The following is a 12,091-nucleotide window of genomic DNA, read 5'->3' on the forward strand; positions in this document are numbered from 1 at the left end:
CCATGTTGAGGACCAATGCAGGTGTTTCAATTTGTCTGATTGGCGTAGAACTAATGTTCTACGCCAATCAGAATACCTGAGTTGGTCCTCAACATGGCCGGTGAAGGATTCCAATTGCAACCCATACCCTGTGTGTGTGTGTGTGTGTGTGTGTGTGTGCAAAAGGAATGTGTGTGTGTGTGTGTGTGTGTGTGTGTGTGTGTGTGTGTGTGTGTGTACGTCGGCTGCTCAACAGCGCCACTTGGTCACCCAGGCCTGCCACTGGTCACCCAGCGGTATTGCATCTCATGCTCATACATAGTTACTACAGTACATTTACATATTTACACACTCAGTCAAGCCGTAATAGAAGCTGGCATTTCCGTTCATGAAAATATATTTTAAAGTGTCATTACTGATGAGCAGCAAGCTAATATGCTTTGAAGATTTTTATTTATATTAGGATAAATATGCGCGATGTTAAAAGCAAAACAAAAGGGGGGAGGAGGCTTCACTTCCGCTTTAACCAGATACTCATCGTTCTTCTTACGTTACCCCAGACTGTATGACGGGAGCATTTCCAAATCACGGGAGTCAACAGTCTGGCCACGAGAGACTACTCAACCATTAACAAGGATTATTTCTATATATGTAAGGGGGATGTGCGTGGCAAATGTATTGCTTAGGTAGGGCCAGAGAAAGTGGGGCTACTTGATTCAGTCTTTTTTTTCCAACTCACTATCAAATACCTTTGCCAAATAATAGCAGATCAACAAGCTCAAGCGCAAAATGTTCCGCCCCAGGATAATGGATTTTGATTATCGCGATAATATCGTAAATCGTGATTTCTTTTGTCACAATAATCGTGATGTGAAATTTTCATATCGTCCCATCCCTAGTGTGTGTGTGTGTGTGTGTGTGTGTGTGTGTGTGTGTGTGTGTGTGTGTGTGTGTGTGTGTGTGTGTGTGTGTGTGTGTGTGTGTGCGTGCGTGCGTGCGTGCGTGCGTGCGTGTGTCACACCTACCAGCACAGTCTTCCAGAGCAGCAGGAGGACCTTCTTCATGGGGAAGTGAGGGGCGTTCATGCTGCAGAACTTGGTCACCATGGTGAAGAGAAGCAGGGCCAGAGGCTCTCCGTTGTACACGGGAGACGCTGACAGGTCAGAGGTAGGGATGGGACCATACAGTTCACATCACGATTATTGTGACAAAAGAAGAAATCGTGATTTACGATATTATCGCGATAATCAAAATCCATTATCCTGGGGCGGAACATTTGCCAAAAAATAGCAGATCTACCAGCTCACAACGTGTTAACTCATCCAGTGCCAAAACCGAACATGTTCGGTTTTTTAAAACGTATTACATATGCCAAAACCGAACATGTTCGGTTTTTGAAAAAAAAAAAAAAAAAAAAATTGAATTTAAAAAAATATATATATATTTTTTGGACCCCATCAAATCTAGTGAACATGATTTCAATCGCGATTTTGCATGTTCCACCCCCATACAACCCCATCTAACATACAGGGCAGCCATGTTTGTTTACATAACATGTAAAACATAATGGCGATTATCTCAAGAATGCCTGAACGGATTTCCAATCGGATTTTTTTGTTTGAAAGCTGTGAACAAACTGCACAAATCCACTCCAATGCAATCCAGGATTGCATTGGATTTTTTAGAGCTCATTCTTCTCTGTTTTTTTCCCATGCATGAGGTGTGCAAGGTTTAATCATGGCTAAGTTCACGAAAATAAGGCTTCTAAAATGCTTGGTAGCCAATAGCTAACTTCAAGCTAACTTCATCCTCTTCCTGTACATGCACAAAGGAAAGTGTTCAGGCAAGTCATGGCTGCAGGGCTTCTGCATATACCAGCATATCTCTATGGGATTTTCTATGGCACCTGGGGCGCCCTCTAGTGGTGAACGGGTGGCACTAAAAGAGTTAACTTATCAGCAGTTTTTTGGCAAAGACATTTGATAGATCAAAGTGTATCAAGTACGTATATTATAATGACCTTTTACCAATTATAGAGGGTTTAAAGGAGTAGTTCACCCCCAAAACCCACACCACGGAGACTTTCATTCAATAATACATTTAGTTTTTTGTCGCATTCTTAAGACAAAAATGTGATTATAGTAAATTTACCCTGACGGTTTCCCCATCCAGTGCCATGCATTTGGGTCCCCATTCAGGGACATGCATTCGGGTCCCCATCCGGAATCAATGGGAGTAAATTTGCTATAATCACATTTTTGTCTTAGGAATGCGACAAATACAAAAAAAAAAATATATTATTGAACTCAAGTCTCTATGGCATGAGTAATCAATAGAAAGAAAGTCATTGTGGCGGTGAACTACCTTTAAGTGGTACCGGATATGCAGCTCGGCAAATAAAAGGTGAATTGATACCAGTGCATGATGGAGGACGATATCACGACAAATTAACTCTCCACGATACGATTATCAGTGTTTTATTAGTGTTTTTTTGTCACGATAATATCGCTTATCGTATACCATCCCTAGTCAGATGTCAAACAGGGTGGTTACGGTTTGGACTAAAACCCGAGAAATGATGAAACACTGGAATTCTAAAAACATTCTAGTCGACTTAAATAATACAAAAAACTACTGTATGACAAACTGAAACTTTATTGTGCGTTTACTAAGCTAACTGAAACTAACTAGATTCACAGAGAAAATCCAAGATTTTCTGGAAAAAAAAACAGTGAAAATAGCAGCTCTTTAACAACAACGTGAGCTTGTAGATCTGCTAATTTCAAAAACATTCTCAGCTCTTGCCCCTGACTAGTATATATTTAGAAAAACTACAAAAAACATTAAAACAAATGAGAACTAAACTAGTTTTAAGATAAAAACTAAACTAAACCCACTTTAAAAAAGAATTAAAGCTAAATTAAGTCAAAATGAAATAAAAACGATGTGCACACACACCTAGTTCATTCTTGAAGGTCTCTCTGGTTACTCTCCATTCTGGTCTGTCATCTTCTGTCTGGACGCGGATGGTCTCCACCATGAGATACATGATGCTCAGTAACACCCTGCACACACACACACACACACACACACACACACACACACACACACACACACACACACACACACACACACACACACACACACACACACACACACACACACACACACACACACACACACACACACACACACACACACACACACACACAGTAACTTTCCAAAAGTGGGAAAATAGCCTGTTTTCCAATGTATCCAACGTAGTTATTATTTAGTCACTAAATATTTTGAATATTTTTCAACAGGGGGTCCTCAGAGTTACAGGGGGTCATCCAAATCTTTGTGATAGAAACTTCTTTTTTCAATTTTTGTCTCCACCAGCCGAAGGCTGAGGGAGAGTATGTTTTCCCCTCCGTCCGTCCGTCTGTCCGTGCGTCCGTGCGTCCGTGCGTGCGTCCTCGCAGTTTGTGAACAGCTAATCTCAGTCACCGTTGGCCCGATCGCTGCCAAACTGAGCACACACACTCCCTGGATGCCAATCTAGAACCTCTGCCCCACATTTTTCAAATCAGCCTCATGGTGGCGCTATAACAGGCCGATTTGTGTGGCCTGGTTGTTACCAGCTAATCTCCGGCGCCGTTGGCCCGATCGCTGCCAAACTGAGCACACACACTCCCTGGATGCTAATTCAGAACCTCTGCCCCACATTTTTTAAATCAGCCTCATGGTGGCGCTATAACAGGCCGATTTGTGTGGCCTGGTGGAGACCTGTGCTCGGAAGAGCACTGCTTCTAGTTTTATATGAACCACTTGAACCCTATAGCATCCATATTCTGAGAAGTTTAGCCAATAGCAGATCTACAGTAGATCGTTATTTTCAGTAAAGAGGTTTAGTGTAGAGGAGAAAAAGAGCAGACCAAGCACAGAGTGAAAGGTCGAGTTTATTAAGTATTGATGCGGTTCAAGTGGTTAAATATCTGAAAACAAAAATTGACAAGAATCCAAAATACGCTGATGATTGTGCTGTCAAACAAAACTATCTGTTGTGGGGGTCCCTGCTTTATCTCTCTCTCGACTAAGGGGTGCTTGGCCTGAAAACGTTGAAGACCTCTGATGTAGATTGTAGAGAGAGGTATTCTATACTGTCTCTGTTGTTGGCTGAAAACCTCCAAAGCCCAAAACTGTGGCTTTTCAAAAACAGCAAAAGTAGCAGATCTACAAGCTTGAAACCCAGCTTTGGATGCTTTTATGCGCCACTATAAAATGATCAAGTTGGGCGTTAACACTTAGACTGCCATAGTTTTGCTATAACTCATGTAGATTAACTGCCAAGTGAATGGCCGAACAGAAGTGGCTTTCGCGAAAGGAAATTGAAGCAATAAGCCACGCGAGGCATGTGGTTACCTGGTATTTTATAACGGCTGAGAGGGTGGTGAGACACGAGGCGCAGCCAAGTGTCTCCAACCCTCTCAGCCGTTATAAAATACAGGTAACCACATGCCTCGCGTGGCTTATTGCTTTTCTAAAACGGTTACAAAAATCATAGACATGTACCAATTAAAACGGTTCTATTTCACTAAAAATTCACTACAAGTTCCCAGCTACAAGAAAGTAGTTCCCAGCTTTTTTGCCAACAACACAGGTGCAGATAATTGGTGCACTGTGGAACACTGTGGAAAGAAATAACGCACCTGGGTTTATAGGGTTATAGTCTCATATACCACAGCAATTAAGGGAAACCAGCCAATCAGAATCAAGGAATGGAACTAGATGTTTTAGAATGAGGTTTTTCGTTTACCCCCACTCGCAGGAGCGCGGGGGCTGTTGGTTACCATGGTAACTAGCTAAGACGTCATGGACATAAGCGGTTTCTGCCCGACAGCAACAATATGTTGTACTGTACATGTGGTGTTAGCCACTTACCGGAGTTCTGTGCTGTCAGCCAATGAGATGGCTGGTTTCCTCACTGCACTGCTACACGCCTGGTTGTTACTGCACCAGCACACGCACACGCACACACACACACACACACACACACACACACACAAATATTAAAATATTACTTTTTCCCGGTCTACCGTGCACATTAACACCTTCTAAGCCTGGTCGTACTCCCTCGGACTTCCTACTGGGTCCCATCAGCCACACGTCTATTCCCGGACTTTTGATATAAATGATAATAATAAAAAAAAAAAAACATCGGAAATTCTTCTCTGTGTCTTTTTGGAGCTATCTGAAACGGTTAATATGCTCTCACAGTCATTTTCTGGTGCTGGGTGTGATACTCGTAATATCCAGCAGGCCACGCCGTTGACTCACATTCTGGATGGATGGCTGGCCAGGAGTGGCCATGAACTCTCCCCAGTGTTGAAAATCGACAAGAAGGACACACAAGATGGCTACTCTTTGTCTCTGTTCGTGGATCGCGGTTTCAATCACGTTCGGGCGCCGCTTCTCTATCGCTCCTTTCCCTGCTTCGCCGCACGTAAACGAATGGAATTGATCTCCCCTCCGCCTCGCCAAAGTAAGATCGCCGACCTCTGCAGGATGAATATGTACGCTGTATCGAGCACTCCATTACGTGTTGTTATTATGTGGGCTTTGTTTTTTTAAAACATGTTTGTAAATAAATGGCTTATTTCTTCGGCGCTACCTCTGTTCAGAGGGTTCTGCCGCGGCTTGCAACGTGTTAAGGTTGGGGCGGTATGTTTTTTTTTTTTTTTATCGCGGTTATCGTCTTCCCATTACCGGCGGTACTGCGGTAATTCCGGTAAATCTATTAATTAAGGTTTGGCGATAAGCCAAAATATTGCCATCATCTTCCAAAAATGTTCCACTCCACAGCCCGACTGCCCGAGTAATACTTCCCCGTACAGCACAGCGGGTCTGGTTTTGAAAGGAGCAGATCTACAAGCTCACAACACGTTGCATCCGCGACGCGTTCTGAGCTTGTAGATCTGTGTACTGTCGGGTTACTATAGTAATGTAGGCTGGGGCTTTTCAGACACAGTACGCGGTGTGTGAACAACAACCAGATGAGAAACGGGTAGATCGTGTTGTGATTCTGTAAACTCACGTCTCAAATCGCATTGATTGAGTGGTGATATAAACATATAGACAGGTTTTAGTTACAAGACTTGACAGAAAAGGTTGTAAAATCGCAGACGGGGCACAACTCCTGCAATTGAAGTAAAAAAATAGCCCCTTTTTTGTCTTTTTTGACCGCGGTAAGGACCCTGACACCGTGGTAGGCCGCGGTATACCGCGGTACGGCGGTTACCGCCCCCAACCCTAGTGCGCATTCACTTTATTCTCCACCAACAAGCTACTGGTTACATCCATGTCTGTTGACATCACTATGCCTTGCTCATGGGCTGGTTCAGCATGAAGCCTTGCATGTGAGATGTACGTGGATCAACCTGGGATAAATAGATGTCTCAAAGACATTGACCTCTAATGCAGGGGTCTTCAACAGGGGTTCCGGGACCCCTAGGGGGTCCTCAGAGTTACTACAGGGGGTCCTCCAAATCTTCGTGTGATAGAAACGTATTTTTTCCCCTTTTTTTATATTAACCACTTGAACCCTTGCCTCCATATTCGGAGAACTTTAGCCAAAAAATATTTTCGGCAAAGAGCTTAGGTGTAGAGGGGAAAAAGAGCAGACTAAGTACAGAGTGAAATGTCAAGTTTTTTAAGTAATGACGGTTCAAGTGGTTAAATATCTGAAAACACAAATTGACACGAATCCAAAATAAACTGATGATTGTGCTGTCAAACGATGAAACTATATGGAATCTATTAACAGGTTGTCCCTGCTTCATCTCTCTCTCAACTAAGGGGTCCTTGGCCTGAAAACGTCGAAGACCCCTGATCTAATGACATTCCTAGGTTTTTTTTCCCCCTGCTGTGAGTATACTGTCTCTCTCTCTCTCTCTCTCGCTCTCTCTCTCTCTCTCTCTCTCGCTCTCTCTCGCTCCCTCTCTCTCTCTCTCTCTCTCTCTCTCTCTCTCTCTCGCTCCCTCTCTCTATCTCCCTCCATGTGTGTCTGTGTTTTCCCTGCTCTCTCTCTCCCCCTTCCATCTCTCATCATCTCTCTCCATCGCTGTCAAACTCTGTCACATCCAATCTGTTGTTCATTGGTTTGCCCTGCTCTCCCCGTCTCCCTCCAATCTCACTCTCTGCCTCCTAATGTAACTCTGTCCTTTTTTTTTGCCATCCTCTTTGTCGCAGTCTCTCTCCATCTCTATCGCGTTCATACTTGCCTCATGAACATCAATTTCCAATTCAAAACGTAAGTAATAGAGCATCGCAGCGGAAGTGGTTTACTGGTCCCACCAACAAAAATCTCCCATTAATTTTCCCCATAGACTTTTACAAAAATATTTATAGCAATTATGTTAAGCCTAGAACCAAGCCATCCAGGAACTCAGTGAATCATGACCATAAAACATTTGATCCTATATAAAAACATATTTTAATATTTAACTCAGTCGGTGCCATATTTAAAGTGGGATGACCTCTTATATTGCCGGTTCGCCAACAAAGGGTTAAAAAAATAGTGTGCACGCTGGTGCACACATTCGTGCACAGATCATGCACTATGCATGTGCATGCTTTTCACAGCTTTCAAACAAAAAAATCCGCTTGGAAATCCGTTCAGGCATTCAGGAGAAAGGAGCCCTTATCTTTTCTTCAAATGTAAACAAACATGGCTGCCATGTTTGAAAGATGGGGTTGGTATGGGGGTTAAACATGCAATTTCGCGATCGCGATCATGCCTAGTACACTGTTGGAGGTCCAAAATTTTTTTTTTCAAAAAAAACTTTCAATTTTTTTTTTTTTTTAAAAAGACGTTCAGAAGACGTCTGGCAGGGAGGTCCATAGTGAAAAAGACGTTTTAAAGACGTTTTTATTATAGAAACATATTTTTTGGCAGGGTATGAGTTAATTGTTTGATATACTACATTTAACAAATACCCTTTAGTTAGCGATTTTCTATATGTTCTTTTCATAGAAACAAAGGTTTCATGTTCATGATTCACTGCCATCCAGGATGGCTTGGTTCTAGGCTTAACATAATTGTTATAAATATTTTCGTTAAAGTCTATGAGGAAATGAACGGGAGATTTTTTTGTGGGACCAGTAAACCACGCCCACTGCGATGCTCTAAAGAACATGTATTTTATTGCTAGTTTGACACATTACAATACCCTCTAAACTAAAGACTGAATTCGGTCTTGGCGACAGAGAACTTTAATCCATGAGTCCCTGTCTATCTCTCTCTCTCTCTTTCAAACATGCATCTCTTAAGCGGAGATGGTGGTTTGTTAGGAAAAAAAGCGTCTCTTGAACTAAAATTGGGTACAGAAGATCAGAGGGTTTCTGACAAGAAACGTGGCAGCAAGTGAGAAACGCGTCTTTGCATTGGTTCGTGTCTGCGTGAGACACATGCTCCGTGCGTGTGTTTGTAATTTCAAGCCACCTGAGGACTCAGCTGCCACCAGTCTTGGGAGAAGATCTCATTTTAGAGAATGAGATGAAATTGCTATGTTAGACATGGTGCAATTACCAATTATCTAACCGTCTCCCTGATGCCCGATTTATACTTGGTTGTGTGCGGGTGTCACAGACTGTATATAGTTTGTCGGGTGTAAACCTCATATGTTCAAAATGAGCAAAAGCAGCATTATCTAACAGTGGTTCTTAAACTTGGGGTCCCTGAAATTATTTTGTGGGGTTCCCAAATGATTAGCTTAATGTAAAAAAATGCCTTACTCAGTAAACAAACCTACTGTACATACAGTAAGTTTATACAGGGTATCTACACATTTATAAAGTGACAATTTAAGGACTTCCAAGACCGTTGTGACTATGTAGATCTGCTATTTTCACAATATTTATCTGTGGAAGCGAATCACATTAAATGTAATACCTACAATTCCAAGTGCTTGTCAGGGTGGGGGTCCCCAGTTAAAATATGATTATTTTGGGGGTCGCGGCCTGAAAAGGTTGAGAACCATTGATCCACAAGCTCGAAACGTTTTGAGCTGGTGGATCTGCTGCTTTTGACTTCATGATGCTTGCGGAACTCGGCTCTGCCTCGTTCCCAGTGGTGTAAAGTATTTCCAATAGGCCTACTTTGACTTCTACTCTACTACATCTTGGATCCAAATATTGTACTTTTAGCCACTACATTTAGTCGAAAACTTAAAGCTGTACTGTGGAAGCTGCTCAACTAGTGGTCAGTAGCGGTATTGCTTTTTTCGGCCGGAGTCGCCGCGCACCACCGGAACGGACCACCGCGACCACCGCGACCACCTCCGCCTCGCCGATATGCATCCGTAGAGCCGTCTCCCGTCATTTTTAGACCCGAATTGAGGGAGTAGCAGGCAAGATTCCTTCACCAATGTAAACACAGTTGCTGAGGGAAGCTACTTCCTGAAGAGACAGCAAGACTCGCTGTGATTGGCCGGTGGTGTATGATCTGCGCTGTGATTGGCCGGTAGTGTATCATGTGGGAGATGACATCATTTTGCCGGGAAATACAGCCCCAGTCAAGGCTATGTGGAAAACATATAAAGAAAAGGCTTTTGGGGCCAAAATTAACGGAGTGGGTGTTCTAAAACTTTAGCGATTTAACTCTTCCCACGCTTGGAACGTTAACGTTCGCCCCATTTTTTACAGAACCTCGATGCCAATACGGCGCTCGTTCGGTTCGTTCGTCTGATGACTGTAAGCTGATGAGGGGTCGCGCGGCCGTCTACTGTAAACACATTTTCCGCGGTGATGGTGTAAAAAATCCATTATGCGTTAGATCAACGGAGAACAATTCACTTCCTTGTTGATTTCCTCCGGCTGTAAGGCTCTGTGGCCAGTGACTGGTCTTCTTCTTCTTCAACACATAACAGGCAAATTCACATTCATTCTCGCATGACGCCGCCCTCTGCTGCCTGGCAGACCAAAGTGCACTATTGCACAACCAAAAAAAATAAAAATAAATAAATAAATGTCTGTCTGTCTATCTACTATAACGTCGCCAAGGTAAGCCGCTTTTTGATGGCGCCAGACCCAATAAATAAATAAATAATCTGGCAGTAGGAGAGTTAATAGTTAGGACAATTTTAAGATTTGTTTTATTAAAAAAGTTACATAGTATAACTTTAAGTTACTTCTAGATTTTGATTATTACAAAACATACATTAACCAATGACTACTTCAGCTCTATTATACAGTACGTTTCTGCCATTTGAAAATAGCAGAATGTGGGGGCGCCCGCTGGCCTACTGGTCCAGGCGCATGCCAAATAGGCATGGATGCCTGACGGCGTCGCCGGTTCGATTCCCGATCCAGACGACCTTTGCCTCAAGTCACTCTCCATCTCTCCCCCCATTTCCTGTCAGTCTACTGTCCTATCGAATAAAGGCATAAAAAGCCCCAACATATATATATAACTATATATAACTATATATATATAACTATATATAACTATATATACCTGTATATATATAGTTTGGAAACTTTCTACTTTTGGTACTTTAAGTACATTTTGATGACAACATTTCTTTACTTTTACTCAAGTAAATTTTGAATTACAATACTACAACTTGTAACAGAGTATTTATATATTGCAGTATTGATACTTATACTTAAAGAAATAAAGAAATTCCACCACTGCTCGTTCCTGACTGCATCCCAATAATCACGATAACGCACACACCCTCTCGTGTAATATTGCTTAAATAAAATGTGCGTGCCGTGCGCCTGACGTCATTAAAATAGCGTTCTGACAGTAAAAAGAACATCACCAGTGCAGCCCTGCTCCTCAGCACCAGGGAGACAGGCTGTCTTCCTCCCCCAGTAACAACACGTCCTTCCAGAGGAGAAGCCAAGCCGGGTAAAAATAGACCCAAAGTACACACTTCACACCTCTCTGAGAAGCAGACCCACTTGTTTACTTCCAACACCTTCCTGTCTCCCACTCTATCACTATTTATTCCCCTTCCATGATCTGTCTGTCTGTCTGTCTGTCTGTCTGTCTGTCGTGTCTTCCCTCGCTTATCTTCAGGCTGAGTGGAATGGAATTGCTTCCATTTACAATCCCGAACAGCACAGAAGCTATTGACACCTTCTAGTGGTTGCTGCAGTGACAATGACACACATTACCATAATCCAGACATATCTACACATAGTCATATCTATATTTGGGAAAATATTTTGTCCACATTTTGTCCAACTTAAACAACCTGACGCAACTCGAATCACTCTTACAAATGAATTCTGTCCTGAGCGACCTCGCCCTAAAGGTGTCTTACTGGTAGTATACTTTTCAGAGAGTGTTGTGTGTGTGGTACTCACTCTATCTCCATGCTGAGGAGCTCCAGCAGGGCAGTGAAGATGCCCATGTCGTACAGCAGGAAGACATTATGTCTGGACCAGTGAAGGACGTCCACATCCGTGTCACACTCATCGAACACCCCTAGAGGGGAAAAAAGCGCGCACACACACACACACACACACACACACACACACACACACACACACACACACACACACACACACACACACACACACACACACACACACACACACACACACACACACACACACACACACACACACAGGGAAGTTGTATTAGTTGATGGCAGAGTGGTAAACCCTCCTGGAACACATTATTACTTGAACCATTATGTTATGCTTTGACTATTAAAAAATATCACACCAGTGTGAACCGAGCGGTGGTGTTAATTTCAAGGCTGTGTGTGTGTGTGTGTGTGTGTGTGTGTGTGTGTGTGTGTGTGTGTGTGTGTGTAGGCTGTGTGTGTGTGTGTGTGTGTGTGTGTGTGTGTGTGTGTGTGTGTGTGTGTGTGTGTGTGTGTGTGTGTATGCATGCTAGGGGTGCCACGGTTTACGGTATAAAACCGAACCGTACGGTACGCCCTGCACGGTACCAGGTTCAATACGCCTTTCAGAAACCGCGGTCTTTTTGTGTTTGCAAATTAATTAATTTCTTACAGCTGGACAGCCACTGTGCATCGTGCACAAGACAATCTCCACTAAACCCCGCTCCGCAAGTAAACACGCACTAATGTCCCATCACCGTAGCCCTCACCCC

General features: G+C 43.1%; 1 protein-coding gene across 1 annotated transcript in view; it reads right to left on the minus strand.

Annotated features, from left to right (window-relative positions):
* Positions 1–12,091, minus strand: part of LOC308308801 (striatin-interacting protein 1 homolog) — a gene marked incomplete at both ends in the record, with an annotated part of 74,313 nt that overhangs the window by 31,444 nt on the left and 30,778 nt on the right. The window contains 4 exons of the mRNA XM_080754253.1: positions 1,005–1,132; positions 2,938–3,044; positions 4,903–4,971; positions 11,335–11,455. Of these exons, the coding sequence (XP_080610379.1) occupies positions 1,005–1,132; positions 2,938–3,044; positions 4,903–4,971; positions 11,335–11,455 (425 nt within the window). The remainder of the gene's footprint in view (positions 1–1,004; positions 1,133–2,937; positions 3,045–4,902; positions 4,972–11,334; positions 11,456–12,091) is intronic.

The sequence above is a fragment of the Nannobrachium achirus genome (genome assembly GCF_963921795.1).
Source record: "Nannobrachium achirus genome assembly, chromosome: 23".
Lineage (NCBI taxonomy): Eukaryota > Metazoa > Chordata > Actinopteri > Myctophiformes > Myctophidae > Nannobrachium > Nannobrachium achirus.